General features: G+C 35.8%; 1 protein-coding gene across 11 annotated transcripts in view; it reads right to left on the reverse strand.

The window, feature by feature from the left end:
- The window catches only part of TASP1 (taspase 1), a 318,727-nt gene that overhangs the window by 183,598 nt on the left and 118,753 nt on the right, over positions 1-16,376 (reverse strand). For all 11 annotated transcript variants that reach the window (XR_004957029.1, XR_004957028.1, XR_004957030.1 and 8 more), the window contains one exon: positions 12,933-13,039. Coding sequence is in view for 8 of the 11 variants with exons in the window: in XM_036244396.1 (XP_036100289.1) it covers positions 12,933-13,039 (107 nt within the window). In the remaining 3 variants the exon portion in view is untranslated. The remainder of the gene's footprint in view (positions 1-12,932; positions 13,040-16,376) is intronic.

The raw sequence follows: 16,376 nt of genomic DNA on the forward strand, positions 1-16,376 counted from the left end.
ATGCTCTATTTACTCCCTGAAACCTACTTAAAAACGTGCACATAATGAGCATTCAATAAATGTTTGCTGGTAATAATGTTCAGCTCAAAGGTAAAATAGGTACTGGGAAGAAAACCAAAGATCCCATGAGGCCATGACCTCTGGTACAAACATCACTCAAAGCCTATGCACTCCTCAAGGTGACTTGCAGGTGGGTCCCTCATAACCTCAGGCTATACAGATCAATGGAGCAATGAAAATGGAGCAGTGCCTATTTGGGCAAAAACCCAAAATGACCACACAAGAGATGACAAAACTTGTAAAATAAAAATGCTCTCACCATAGGGAAAAAAAAAATTAAAAAAGCACAATCACAAGCTTCATAAACTAATCTTAGCTTAAAAGGCCATCCCCATTTCCATCCTGTCCCCAGCCCCTTCTTGGAAAATCATAGAACCACAATAGACACATGCTAGAAAATGGGCAGAAATCCTTGTTGTGGTGTGGGTCCATTCTTTTTTCTAGAATATAAGACATGGTCTAGACGTGCATTTATAAAACAGCCATTTTACCTGCATAACAGGAAAGAGGCTTGGTCAAGTTTCTCTAGATGGGCACTCCCCCTTGTGGGCACTTCCTGACGCACCTTTTTGGAGAGATCAGATGAGACTGGCTGTTTCTAAGATGTTTCCCAACAATCATGTCCCTCACTTACTTATATAGTATTTTTAGATCTCTACAATATTGAGGAAGTGCAATAATACTATTAGTAATATTTCAGATAAACTGATTATCTTCTTTCATTATATCTTCATATATAAGCTTATTGTTAAAAGAGAAGCATAGTTTTGGACTAATACATGTTTGAAACACTTAAATAATAGATTCAAACTAATCTTGAAAGACCATAAGAATTACAATTAAAGAAAACAACATGTTTCTCTCTCAAAATTATTATTAAAATCATCAGTTGTAGATGTTTAAGTTAGTAATGTTTACTGAATGCAGGCACTGTTTCTAGGCACTGTGCCAAAGAGAAAGAACATAATATCCATACCTCTGTGAACCTACATGAATATGATAAGTAACCACACAGAGCAATCTCAAAATGGCAAATGTGTAAAATAGGTTATTCAATTTGACAAGCATTTATTGAATGTCCATTACATGTATTAAGTAGATGAGAAAAATATGTTCTGATCTGGGTAACATTTGAGCTGATCCTTAAAGACGTGGATTAGAATTTCAATAGTCAGAGAAGTGTCTGATATTTCATTATTATTATTTATTTTGTGAAGGAAAAGAAACATGAGCGAAAACTTAGAAGTAAGAACCTTCAGCAAATCTGTGAAAAAAAAATCAATAGAGAAATGTATTCAGTAAAAGAAAAAGAGACATAATGGAAAAGTAGGATGGGTCCAGGTTTGAAGAGGGTTCGTAAATTCAGGCTAAACAGTTTTGGATTTTCATCTACAGATAGTAAGGATTCTATTAAGGTTTATTCCTAGAAAACAACATGACCAATGCAGGTATTTTTAAGGAAATGTATCTTGAGACAATGCTTAGGATTAAAGAGAAACAAAAAGGCTAGAAGCAGGAAGAGAAATCCATTCTGAAGACACTACCACCATGGCAGGTGAAAAGGTAAGGCCTCAATGTAGTAAATATACCAAAAAGAAACAAGCAAAAATAAATAAATAACAATAGGTAAATTCATCAAACAAATGTTTACTGAGAACTTACTATATGCCAAGCTGAGAACTCAAGCATATATAGACCTGTCCTCCTAGAACCTGCACTCAAGTGAGAGAATGACATCAAATAACCACACTAAGAGAGAGGCAGCTGGAGCAGCATAAAAGCTTAAAATGAGAAATGGGAGGGTGAGAGGCAATGTTCCTGGGATTAGGAATGACAGGAATAAAGGCCTTGACTCAGGAAGAATCTTTACAAACACTGAGACCCACAATAAGGATAAGAGAGCAAAAGGTTAGAAAGACAGGTAGGCGCCTGTTCCCGTCTAGTCCAGAGGCTCTGTTAAGGAGCTATACTTTCTTCTTAAGAGCAGCTGGAACTGACTGCAGAGTTTAAACAGGGGCATGACAAAATCAAATTGCACTTTTAAATGATTCCACAAATGCTGTGCATAGAACTGACTGCAAGGGGCACGTGGGTTAGAATGCTATTGCAGTCGTCCAGGAGAGAATGATGAAGCTTGAATCTTGTCTAGACATGCTAAATTAGGGTATGATAAGTCTAAGAAATGAAACTAAGTAATAAGTAATAAGCAACTGGAACAGTTTAGGCCATGAAGGGGTGGGGTGGGGGGTTGTAGATTTAAATTTGTCTAGTCAAACAAAGTTTCATTAAATGGGCGCTATGTGTTGGGTGCCTGTGGACAATGACAATGATGTGGAGACAAACCCTAGAGGACATAAAAAGAGCTCCTGTCTACCTGAAGGAGAAGTGAATTGAGTGAAAGTGGATATGAAGTTATTAACTGAATGCAATCATGTAATTCCCAACTCCTCTAGAATGTTCTGTGTTCACTTAAACAATAATTACTAGACAGGTGCTTTTCCAGTCCCACAGTGACAGATTAGGCAGAACAAAGCCATGATTCTCAAATGCTGGCCCAATACCTTACCCATCCCTGCAGATTCTGATTCAGTATATTGAGAGTCGACTCTAAGATTCTATAATTTTATTTTTTAATTGATTTACAGAGAGAGAGACAGACAGACATACAGACATTGATCAGCTGCCTTCCACATGCACTCCAATTGAGGAACAACCCACAATCCTAGCACATGCCCTAACCTGGAATCGAACCCACCACCTTCTAGTGTATGGGATGATGCTCCAACCAGCTGAACACTGGCCAGGGCAGAATCTGTAGTTTTAAAACTCCCCAGATGAATCTAATGGTCAGCCAGGTATAGGACACACTATAAACAGGATGAATTTTCAGTTTTATTAAAAGACAAATATATAAAATATATTTCTTTATGTAAGAAATATCTGGTCCAGCATACTGATTTTACTGCTGAGGAAAGAGAAGTCTAGACAGTTCCCATGTTGGTACAAGGTCTCTGGCAGACCTGGACTAGAAGTTCTAGTCTACTATACCTCATTTGTCAGCCAGTCATACTCCCCCACTCCTTAAGTAATCTTAGCCTTGCACACACATTTGTCTTTTCATGCATTGGTTTATTCCACTGGTCTGATTAGCTATAAGTGTCAGCATCACTATGTGATAGGTCCACTCAGGTCATTAATGCATGGTAAAACTCTATGAGGAGATATTTAAAAGTTCTGACTTAGAATCTGATTATCTTAACATCATGTTCTGAGCCAAATCCTAGGTGAAAAGACTTCTATCTGTAGTCAAAATTAAATTCCATTCACTGGAGGTATTTCCTGTTAGAAAAACAACAGTATAGTGATTTCTACATTATATACAAGACCAACTGGGACTATTTCATTGATAAAGGAATGGTGGGTTTTTTTTCCTCCACTGATTCTGTTAAACACTAAAATTTAAAGGAGGCTCTACAGAGTTAAAAAATTGAGAGAAGATTTATAAGACCGACAGAATCTGATGTCAACTTATAATAAGTCTCCTGGAGAACCACATGTTACTTTCATTGCAAAATAAAAACAGCAGTTAAGATTTGTTAACTGCTCAATCTTGCCTCAATCTTATCTTACAACTTTAGGACTCAGTATTATTTAAAGCATAGCTTAGGATGGGTTTAAGGAAGGCTTAGGAAAAAACCCATCTTACTAGCTATTACATCTTTGTATGAAAGCTTAGATGCTTTTCATGAAAAAGGTCAGGGGAGGGGCTGTCCAGCTATCAAGGGTTGAAAGTTCTGGATTTCAGTAACTGATGAATTTACACAAAGTACAGCAAACCATAGCCATTTAAAGGATTTCCATCAAGTTACACTACAAAGGAATGCTGGTCTTCAGGTTCCAAAATCTATTTAAATGCATGAGGTGGTGGTAACCTAGTAACACATTTATTCAAGTCACTGACATCTATTTATTTACATGTACATTTTATAAGCTTATTCAATAATCAAGATAGTCTTCGGTGGGGCAAATGTAATTTTTAAAATATTACTTACAATTCAAAGAAATTATTTCATATAGAAGACAATCACCTCACAAGATGAATTTTCAGTTTTATTAAAAGACAAATATATAAAATATATTTCTTTATGTAAGAGAAGTCAAAGAAATTTCTTACTCTTGTTTACTCGTGTATCTATGCATTAACCATCTTTTTGAGAAACACAACAAAACTCCAGATCAAGTAAATTTCTATAAAAGACTAATTACGTCTTTCCCTGCACACATAAGGTACAGATATGTACACAAGTACAAATAGAACAATCTGAGGAAAACATGTTGTTTTTGTGCATTTATTGTCTTTGATCTTAACCTACCTCTCACCCAAAAAATACAGTGATTTAGTATGATACAGTTAAGCGTTTACATAATAATTTCAAGATGGTGGATAAAAGGGAAAAATGTTACCCACAATATACTTCAAAAGAATAGAATATATTTATATGAAGCACACAAAGCAAGGCCCAACATTTCCTTTCTGAAACATGTGGCCAACTTGATGTTCCTATATGGCGGCTAAAGAACACAAAATTAAAAGTTGTAGCATCTCTTTAGAGTGGTTTTGAACACACAACATTGTATAAAGCATTGCAAAATTTTCTAAGTTGTCCATTAGAAATTAAAGAATGAAAGATATTCACACAATGAAAAAGGTCTGATTATCTTTCATTTCACTACCCTATACAAGAACTGCTTTACCTAAAAACCAATGAAATTAATTGAAAACTTAAATTACTTCGTAAAAGTAGTGGGAGGAGGCAAAGAATTCTATGTACATTCAACTGTAAAATCTGTTATTAAAGAAAAAGACATGGAAACTATTTTGACAATATGCTTGTGAAAAATGAAGAGGAAAAAAAAGGCTTGAAACATCAAAAATGTTGAGATCAAACAATACCCCCAACCTCTTTTAATAATCTAAGAATAAAAGAGTCCCTTCCAGTAATATTTAGAGCTTGCTGTTTGAAACTGATATTTATGAAATCTAGGTCATGGTGTGAATTGAATTTGTTTGTTTTACCAATGTGAGCATCTCCTCTTTGTAGCAACTCGGTTGGTCCTCTGGCATAAACTAAGAGTGGCAAGTGACCAATGAGTTAACCACTTAATTCCAAAAAAAAAGGTTTCCTTATTCAAATATGATAAAGATGAATACCAACACAACTACCATTTTGGTTTTCTGTATCAAAACAAAACAAAGAATAAATGCATTTAAAACATGTCATTTTTCATCACACATACCACAAAAATTATTGAAAAATATTCTAACAATAGTGAGAGTCCATGGCAATACTGCTAGGGGAGATCCAGAGACCAATTTCCAGGAATTACAAAAGACAGGGGAGCATGCAGAACTGCACCATGATATGTGATCAGCAAACTCAGGCTGAATGAAGCCACAGGACAAATAGCCTGGTTCCTTTACAGAAACACAGTCCTCACTTTGCCTAATTCCAATCTACATGAATTTTTGTTACTCCAGTTTAGTTAAATTATAGCAGTCACTCAATAACATGGTTCAAATTTCAGTTACCATGGTATATTAACTATGATTAATTGCATAAAGTACAAACTTCACTATTAGCTCTTCAGTTCACAGATCACTGCTCATGACCAGTGACCAATCATGTCATCTCTTCCGAAGTCTGTCAGTGATGGGTCACTGTGCACACAGTAAAGCATGTAGCTGTGCTGCCTCCTGTCTCCCAGTGATCAATCACCATGACATACAAAAACTGACAATCAAAAGAGTGAACTGGCCAACAAAGATGAAAGTGAAGCAAAGAAACAAAAAGTGATAATGTTGGAAGTGACATTTGATAAAAAATATATGAAGTTATAGAAGAAATGGTTGACCATGGGACTGTTCAACTCTGCTACTATTTAAGAGACTCTAAACTAACAGCCAAAGGAACTTAGTGAAGACAAATGTATCAACATAAATAAGAAATGTTATTGTTAACAAAACAAAAATAAAGAAAGCAAATGTCCCAGAAGAAGTGGCACTGGCAAAAAACTTGACATTACAGAAACTCTGGAAGACACTGTTCAACATGAAAAGAACAAAGGATAAAATGCTGAAAGCTAATTCAAAATTAAAAAGGACTTTGAGAATTCACCATGACAAGTTATATGACAAAAAAGCAATTACTCTTGATAAGTTTTTACACAGAAAAAATACACTTTAATTCTTAATACTTCTAATGTTTTAAATTAGTGTAAAATATAAATATTATTTTTGCTTACTTTGTTTCTCTATGCATTTATAACCAACAATAAGAGTTTTTAATGTTTTGACAAAATAAAGGTCATGGAACAGCAGAATTTTTTGCCAGTAAGACACCTTTGCACAGCTGCAGCTTACTTTACGGTCTGGCACTAACTACTATGCAAAGTATGAACTGTTAGTACACCATAGGGAAACAATGGGATAAAAGAAAAATCCAGAAGAGTTGGGTCTGCCCAGAGAAGGAAGTAGAATGGAGAGCAAACAGCTACTATTTTTATATTACCCAATACTATACAGTCAAATAGGAATCTTCTCCTTCAACATGTCTTCCCTCTAAGTCACAAAAAATAAGCATGGATGAAAAAGAGATGCCAATTACCTTCAAGAACAGACAATTACTAAAAATTTATATTCCTCATTTTTTAATATTATGTTTTAAAATCCATATATCTTAAAAGTCAGGACAAAATGTGTTTTTATTTGATTATGTGTAGATTAGCTGCTTAACCCAATATTGGTTTGTAGTAACAGGAATCATGTTAATTGTGGGGAAGGAGATAAAGAACTTTCTCTATGCCACACACTATAAATTACCTACTGAATAACCTCTCTCCTCTTCCTCCTTTGACAACAAAACCACTATTTTGTTTGGGAAGACAATGTGTCCAGCAGCAAGCTATGATATAGTACTTAAAATCATCTACCTAATTTCCTAGGCTCCCTTGCAGCCAGGAATACCCATGTGTTAGAATTGTGCCCCTTCTCCACAACCCACCCCCAAACATAAGGGGAAGCCTATAGAGAGAGATTCTGAAAAACTTCCATTACAGATAAAAGTGACAGATACATCTAGTATCAGACTCCCCACTCCCACCCTCCACTCTCTCCTTCTCACCCTGAATGCAGATGTGACATCTACAATTTAAGAAGCCATATCATATCCATAAAGCAAAAGGCATGAGAGAAAGGCCCAAGGGAATCCCAGATATGTTCATCGTATAATCACTGTAAATCTAAGCCAACACCAGCAACCAGCCTACCACCAAACTTTTTATTATGTGGCGAGGGCCAGGAAACCGGGAGACAACTATGCATTTCCTAAACCACAGTCAGGTTTTCCAATGTTTACAGCTAAAAGAATTCCATGGATTAACCAGTTTTACTTTAAACTAAATCAAAAATCAATGTCAATGTCAAATACAAAGGAAAACAAAAGCATTCTAATTTATTGAGGTAGCAAGCTGCTTATTTTTCTTGCATTAATTTTTATTTCTATTAGTACTGTTACGACATCCAAACAATTCCCTTTTCAAAGAAAAACAAGAAATATAAATGCAACAAAAATTTTAAATATTGACTTATCCTACTGTATCCTCCTTTCAAAACCATACTTATCTCCTTCAACACTAATAAAACGTGAGCATTAGGAAAGTTACCGAACACCGTATTCTTTTTATTATATTTACATATCCAACTCACAGCTTCTTTTATGTAGCCACAACAAACAGTAGTACTAAGCCTTAGTCAATGCTGGCTGACCAAAACTATGCTAAAACTATACACACAGCACAGGGAGAAATAAACTAAATACAGGTTGATTTCAAAAATAGCTATTTGTCCTTTTCTGTCATTTTTGCCCAATTGGTTCATTATCTGGTGGTCTTTTCTTTCTGGGAGCATGTTTTATTATCTTTACTATAAGAGACAAAGGTCTGCCAAGGTTCTATCTATACCCATAAAACAAAGCCTCTGGCCAGCATCCTTCCCTAAAGGCAGAGGCTAGATCCTAGTCATTTTTGTAGGCTAATGTCACACACGTAGTTTTATATGCATTACACTTCACATATTCTAAATATTAAAAATAATTTTCTTTCACTAAGACATCTAAAATATTCTGCAGCAGGCAGACAGACATGAGCAGAGCAAGAATGATGGACCAGGTATAGAAGGTCACCAGGGCAGAAAGCCCCAGGTGTCTAGCAAGGGGCAAAACTGGGAAGACGAGGACCTCATACCCAGGGTAACTTTTCCTCCCCTAGCGTATCACTGGTCATGCAATTTGGACCTTGTCCCCTGACCGTTCCACTCCTGGGAGGAGGAACAAGAGGCCCTTGCACAAACCACTCCCTTAAGCATTAACCCTAAGGCATAACGTCTAAGCCTCAGTCTGTTTCAGCTCCAGGTTCAGAAAAGCAGCAAAACCAGAAGAGCAATGTCACGGCTGACATCAGGTCCAGCTGCACTGACTAATGACCCCTTTCTCTGGCACTGACCAATCACTGAAGACCACAATACTGAAAGGACACACCTGGAAAGCTGATGAATATTCTACTGGCATCCTCCCCTGAGACTTCCAGATAAACACCCTCAAGACTGGAAGACCCAGTGCAACAATCCTCCTGGGAGCATGCTCATGCCTTTCCTCTACCCCTCTTCGTGCCCCAGGTGAAAAGATTCATCTCTCTTGAGCTCCAAGGGTCCTTCCTTGCCTCTGTAACTTGTTTCCTGAGGCCATTTCTTCTACCACTTACTTCTTCCAACTCTGTGACTTTCTAAATAAACTTTCTCTTATAGTTTGAGTCATGGTTCTGAATACTTTCCTAGCTAGAACTCAAATACTGAGGTTGCTGAGCCAAGGTCTGGTCTGACTCTACCGGTCTAACACGTGGGGCCATTTCACCGCCAACAACTCCATTTGAATCATGCCTGAATTTAACCTTTCTACCCACCTCTACCTACCTCCGTCACAAGATTCCACCCAGGGTAAATAACTAGACAGCGATTTTCTTTCTTTTAGTCTGAGTGACTCTAAAGATAAAGGTTATACAATAGCAATGACTATGGTGTCTGACTAAGTCAATGATAGCCACTAAACCCTTGAACATCCATTATCACTTTTGTTCCTTATAAAAGCCCTGCTAGAGAGCAAAATATCACTATTTGCACTCCAAAGTAAGCAAATTGAAACTTCATATGTTAATTACTCACTAAACTCACAGAAGTAACTGACAATGGTTCGGTCTCTTGACCACTTACTTCTCTCTCTCTGTCTCTTTCTCTCTCTATCACCAATCCATGTCAGAATTTCTCAAAAGAGTTATCTCTACCCTTCTTCTCCCTGACCAACCCACCTCACACTGGCCTACAATCCACTATGTCACAAAAACTGTCCTTATCCAGGTCCAGAGTCTCCAGGTACTAAATTCAATGGCCAGTTCTCTGCCCTCTTAGATGTTTTCTCAGCAGCTCTTGAACCAGGTGATGACTGACTGAAACACTCCTCTCTTGGCTTCCTAGTAGACACTCTTCTGCTTATACCTCTGCCTCACCAGCTGTCTTCTTTCTCCTTTGCTAGTTTCTCATCCCAACTTATACAAATTGAGCTGGCCTAAGGTTCAGTTTTCAGACCTCATCTACTCTCACTCCTAAGTGAGCTCATCCAGCCACATGTATTTATATTCCTTTTGATGCCACTAACTTCCAAATGGGAATCTCCCTCCTGACCTACCCATAAGCATCAGACTCACATAACAAACTCCACAGTTAATCTTTCCTCTTGCCACATCAAGCTTTTTTTTTTTAATGCTCACCTGAGGACATTTTTCCATTTTTGTTCAGATAGAGTGGGAGGGAGAGAGAGGAAGAGAGAGAGAGAGAGAGAAACATCAACATGAAAGGGACACATCAAATGGCTGCCTCCCACATAACCCCAGCCAGGGCTGGGGACAAATCAAAACCAAGGTACGTGTCCTTGACCGAAATCAAACCCACAACTCATTGGTCTGCAGGCCAACACTCTAACCATTGAGTCAAACTGGCCAGGGCCATATCAAGCTTTTCAGGGGAAATCCTCTTAACCAGTATGATGAGTAACTAGTTGAAATTTTCAATAGTTGAAAATTCTCTGGGTGAAACAGAAAATAAATAAAGACACATACCTTAAATATTTTCTTTTATTTAAAACACAAACATTCATTCGTTAGCCAATCTTTTCATATGAGACAAAAGCCTTTTCTTTGAATGTGGGCCCACAAATAAACATTCCATATCATCTTTCTTGCATAATCTACAACACACTGCTGAAATGTCCTATGATTTCAAGTTTCATTTTATCTAACAAAGATCAAGCACATAAAGATATTAACATGCACTCTGAATGCAGAATGTCTCTAGATTTTTATGACTTTTTTCAATCATTTACAGCTGGCTTGCTCATACTTAATTCTATAGCAATTTTTTCATGAATCAACTCTATTTTGTCAAATTAGTTTTCAAACAAACACCTCTCTTAGTTTTTAAACAGATAACTATTTTAAACTCAATACTAATTAGTGTATATGAGACAATGAATTATGCAATTACAATGATAAAATAATGAGCATAATGAGGCCTTAGGTGGCATATAATTAAACTGAAAGGAGTAAAGGCACATGGCACACTAAAAGATGGTCTATTAGCTTGGGTATTTAGGGTATTATTGACATCAGGTTAACATATTTTACAGTGCAAATGGCAGCACTGGTATTTCAAGTCCACTAAGGGAATATGGGCTAAGAAAGTTCTTGATCTTCACTTCTCCCTCTATCATCATGAAGCCATACCTTCTCCAGTCCTCCTCATGCCAATAAATGAAAACAATTGCTAAAGTTAAAGCTTTCATTTCTCTCTCTTCCTTATCAATATCTAAGGCATCAATAATTCCTGTATTTCAGGAACTCTCAAAATATTTTTTTGATATGTTCACCTCTCTCCATCTCCATCCCCATCACCCACAGTCCAAGTTGACATCATCTCCCAGTTGATATCTATCTTGCCATGATCTATCAAATCTTAAAGGAGCTAGCACCTACCTACCTCTCCATCTTTATCTCATACCATTCTCCCCTTGCCCACTCTGCTTCAGGCACACTGGTCCTCTTCCCCATTCTTCTAATAGGTAAATCCCCACTGCACATGCACTTCACTCTGCCTGGAACACTATTACACTGACTCTGCATAAGCACACTTCTTATTTTTCAGATGTCACCTCAAATGTTATACTCCCTCAGGGAGACTTCTATTGCTAATTCTAACAGAAGGACTTTTTCTTTGAGACTTCCTTCCATCTCTAACATCTAAGTTACTCTATATCACATCATAAATGAGTAGCCATGGAGGAGTTAAAACCAAAGATGCAATGTTATCTCATTCAGATTTTACAGTGTTCTCTTGGCCTGCTATGTGAAGGATGGATTTAAAGAGGAAGCAAGAATAGAAGAAGGGAAGTTACGACTGGCTGGAAGGAAGTATAAAGGGACCAGAATGTTCTACATCATGATAGGTGTAGGAGTTACATGAGTATATACATTTATAGAAATGATTAAATTGCTCAACATATGCAAAATTTTAAAGAAATAAAAGTCCTAAATTTTCTCACTCAGACATCATAGGGGATGCAAAAATCCAAGAAACAGAACCATACTGTTATCCACTTTCACCAAGATCTACTTATTATGTTCATTTTCCTACTAAATTCCTACTTTTCTCTGGCAGAAAAATAAAAGGATTTGAAACAAAATGGTTCATTAATTGTCCAATGTGGAAGCACACTGGAAAAATATCTGTCACTTTGAAAGATGATTTATTATGCATTTATATATCAGTAAATCATAGAAAACTATGATAGAAAGCATGAACCAGTATTAATGATATGCCAAAGCACATCAAATGTATGGGACGTGAGAAACCCATCATGAACTCTGTGCTAATGAACCTCCCCCAGCCATAGACTGAGCAAGAATGTTATGGTTTTCAACTTCTTTCTACCCCTAAACACCTAAGAAATGGCTACACATGGACTCATGATGGTACACTAATGCATGAAATGCAAACAAAGAATGTGTAACAAAGAGAAACACAGACCTGTAATTAGAATGTATTTTAAAAACCTACATGAATACAATATATACATTTTTTTATAACATACTCTACTCCCTGAATAGCCAGATTAAGAATCATTATGTAAAGCTGTAATGTCTAAATCAGTAGCCATCAACCATATGTCGCTATTGAACACTTAAAATGTGGTGAGGTCAAGTGAGCTACTGAATTTTTAATTGTATTAAATTTTAATTCATTTTAATTTTAAAACATATTCAACTCAATTATTGAAAAGTTTTAAGAAGTTTTAAGTATGTTTGGAATTACTTGTTATGTAAACTACTTTTTCAACTGTTATTTTTATGAAATACAAATAAAAACCCAATATTTACAATGAAATTCAGTGTCATAATTAAGATATGCTGGAAGAGTAAAATACACACTGGCTTGGAAGACTTAATACAAAAAGAAAGTTTAATAGCTCACTAATAATTTTTTCATTGGTTACATTTTTAAGTGATATTTTAGATTCACTGCTTAAAATAAATTATTAAAATTCATTTCACCTGTTTCTTTTTACTTAATGTAAGTATTGAAAAATTTTAAAGTATGTATGTGGCATGCACTACATTGTTACTGGAACACACTATTTTAAAGCTTATATATCTAAATGAAAATTAAAGATATCATTATGATACAATAATTAATATTTCAAATACCTCCTGACCTTTTCATTTGATTGTCTTCTTTTCTTTAGTTGAATGAAATCTGTTTCCACCCTTTCTGCCAGCTCTAGTTTCCTCTTGTTTCTTTTAAATGCAGCTAAACTGAATCCTATAAAAGAAATATTAAAAATGACATTTGATAAATATTAGGGCAATGGGACAGACAAGACATTCAGAATAGCCTTCTCAGGACAAAATCCTTAAGAATGTTAAGATAAAAGGTTTAAAAAAGTATTTTCACTGTATGCTGAAGTGGTAGGAAAATAAAAAAAATAGCCTAAGGTTAGAGAAGTAAGAATAAGGTCAAATCCAGAGAAATAAGTGAGACCTAAAGGTAGTTGCTACCCAGAGATATCTGCTAATGCTTATTACCACCAACTTTGGGTCTGAAGGTCTCTGCGCATAAGGGACAAGAGATGAAACTTGCGGACAAAGCAGCACAAGGAAACATACTGGAGATTATCCACAATAAAAGAAAGGAACCACAAGGGGTGACATAACCAGTAAAAGGGAAAACCAGAAAGGGTGCTATATGCAAAGAAACATGGAAATTGTAAGTCTCAGCCTAAGATTTATATGTAAGGGAGAAAAAGTCTCTCTAGATAATACATGACCAAGAAGGGCTTTTAGACAGGTTTAGAAAAAAATTCATATCACCTGAATGGCCTTAAAAAGAAAACCCAAAAATTATCTCAGTGTCCCACTGCTTCAAAAACTCATAAAACACAAATGCAAATACTCACGGGGAAAAAAACCACCTTAACTTACCAGCTTCAGAGAATGTGTGTGTTACAATTAACATGAGTCCATAGTTTAAAAAAAAATTTACAAAACACATGAGAAATAAACCACCAAAAATAAAACTTTGAAAATATCCGTAAGCATAATTCAACTTAAACCTAGAAAGACCTCAAATACTGGAATAATCAGATATAGAATATAAAACATATGTATGCTCATAGAAATAAAAGAACAATACTGAAAATATAACTAAGGAACAAAAGTGATCAAGAAGACTAGAAGAACCAAATAGAGCTTCTAACAGTAAACAAGCACAACTATTAAAAATATGAAAAAATATACAGATTTAAACAGTCAATTAGATTCAGCTGATAAAGGAGAAATTACAAACCAGAATATAACACTGAAGAGATTACCACAATTTGCAGATGAAATTATTCTGAATAATTCTACTATACAATGTTACTAAAAATGTTAGATTAAAATGTGAAAAAAAAAAACACCACCTTAAAAGCATTTAAAACCTTATAAAAAGTTCCAAGCTAGATTCTGGGAGCAAACTGAGGCCTAAATCTATTACTCATACTGCAAACATTTTCCAACACTATCACAAATTAATTTAGTTAAATGGCATCAAGAAGAGACCTGGTCAAGCCCAGAGCCCATTAAAAGTGGGAATTCTATTAGAGACACTTTCCAGAATAAGCTGGGGATTGAAAGGGCTAATACATACACTGTAGGGTTGAACCAGAACTACACAAGTCTACACCTACTCTCTATCCCAATACCAAATGCACTCAGGCAAGATTATTTCACATTATGGTGTAACAGGAGGAGAAAAAAAGAAAGAGGAGGAAGAAAAGAGGGATGGGGAAAATTGGAAAGAAAAAAACTATCTCTGAGAAGTTTGGGGTTGACTGGGGCTTTTGCATAGATTTGCAAGCATGTGGCTTGGGTAGGTCAGGGAATAATAAATTTGTAAGTAAGTTTAAGGAGATTCTGATTAATAGTGTGTGAAATAAAATATATAGTCTCTATCCCGATTCCTGGCACAGAGCTCGTTAAAACCTTTATAATTTCCTAAATGATAAGAGCGCTATGATCACCTTTTATTCTAACATCCAGTCTTTGACCCCAGTTCCTCAATGAAAGCTCCTAAGTCCCTTGGAATTTCCAGGATGATATGAATGTCTTTTATTCTGATGAGGCAACTCTTGGTGGTTCTGAATGGCTTCAGGATGGGAATGGGTCACCAGAAAGACAAAGCCATGACTAAAAGCTTGAAACTCTCATCTCAGCCTTACCTCACCTTCTGGGAAGGAGAAAGGGGCTGGGTATTGAATTAACAAACAATCATGCCTACCTGATGAAATCTCCACAAAAATTCCCAAAGTACACAGCTTGCAGAGCTTCTGGGTGATAATACATCTATGTGTGGAAGGTGATACATCCCAACTCCATGAGGACAGAAGCTCCTGCACTCAGGACCCTTCCAGATCTTGCCCTATGTATCTCTAATTCTGGCTGTTCATTCATATCCTTTAATATCTTTTGTAATACAATGGTAGTCTAGTAAGTAAACTGTTTTCCAGAGGTCTGTGAGCCACTCTAGCAAATTAATCATACCCAAAAAAGGGGTCATTGGAACCTCTAATTTATAGCCAGTCAGTCGGAAGCACAGGTGAAAACCTGGGCTTACCATTGGCATCTAAAGTAGTGGAGGGGCAGTCTTATGAGACTGAACCCTTAACTTGTGGGGTCATACTAACTGCAGTAGTGTCAAAATTAAATTGAATTTCAGGACACTCCAATGGTACTGGAGAATTGCTTGGTGTAGAAAACCCCCACATCTGATGTCAGAAGTGATGTAGGAAGTTGTGAGTGTGATAGTAGTATGTGAGTAAAAGAGAAATAGAAGTGTTTTTCCCATTCACAGTGCACACACACTTGGCAAAAGTCAAATAAAACATAATATCTGGAGAAGGATACCTTCATCCCAGGCCATGGGAAAGTCTACATAAATATTATTCAAGGGCAATAATAAATATACAGGCAAAAATAATCAGGCACAAAGAAAATGAGGCAGCATGAATAAAAACAAGCAGAAAAAGATGCCAATATATACACATATAATGAAAGTATTAGGCAAATGTAAAACAAGTATCCTTATAATGATTAAAGACTAAACAAAAAACATGAAAACATATATATCTCATCTATAAAATAAATTATAGATTCTTAAAACAGAAAAAGAATTTCTAGAAATGAAAAAGCAAATATCCAAAATTAAAATCTCAATGTATGTGCTTGATAGCTGATAGGATAAAACAAGAAATTAGTGAATTAAAAGACTGATCAGAAAAATGTTACCTAGAATGTGCCTAAAAAGATAAAGTGATGAAAAACAGAAGATTACGAAACGGAAAATAATGTAAGAAAGTTTATTATACATTTAATCAGAATTCAGAAAGTGAAGATAAGAGAATGGAAAAAAAGCAATATATTTTAAGATTAGGTAAGAATTTTTTCAAAATGTTAAAGCCAATAATCCACAGATTTAATAATTCCAAATAATATCCATAAATTACATTAAAATCATCAATGTCCACAACAAGATGCATTAAATAAAAGGGAATAAGGACAACAGAAAAATTTAAAAACAAGGAGGAAAAAGGACAGATTACCTTCCAATAAGTGGCAGTTAG

This window comes from Molossus molossus, unplaced genomic scaffold (assembly GCF_014108415.1).
Source record: "Molossus molossus isolate mMolMol1 unplaced genomic scaffold, mMolMol1.p scaffold_m16_p_6, whole genome shotgun sequence".
NCBI lineage: Eukaryota > Metazoa > Chordata > Mammalia > Chiroptera > Molossidae > Molossus > Molossus molossus.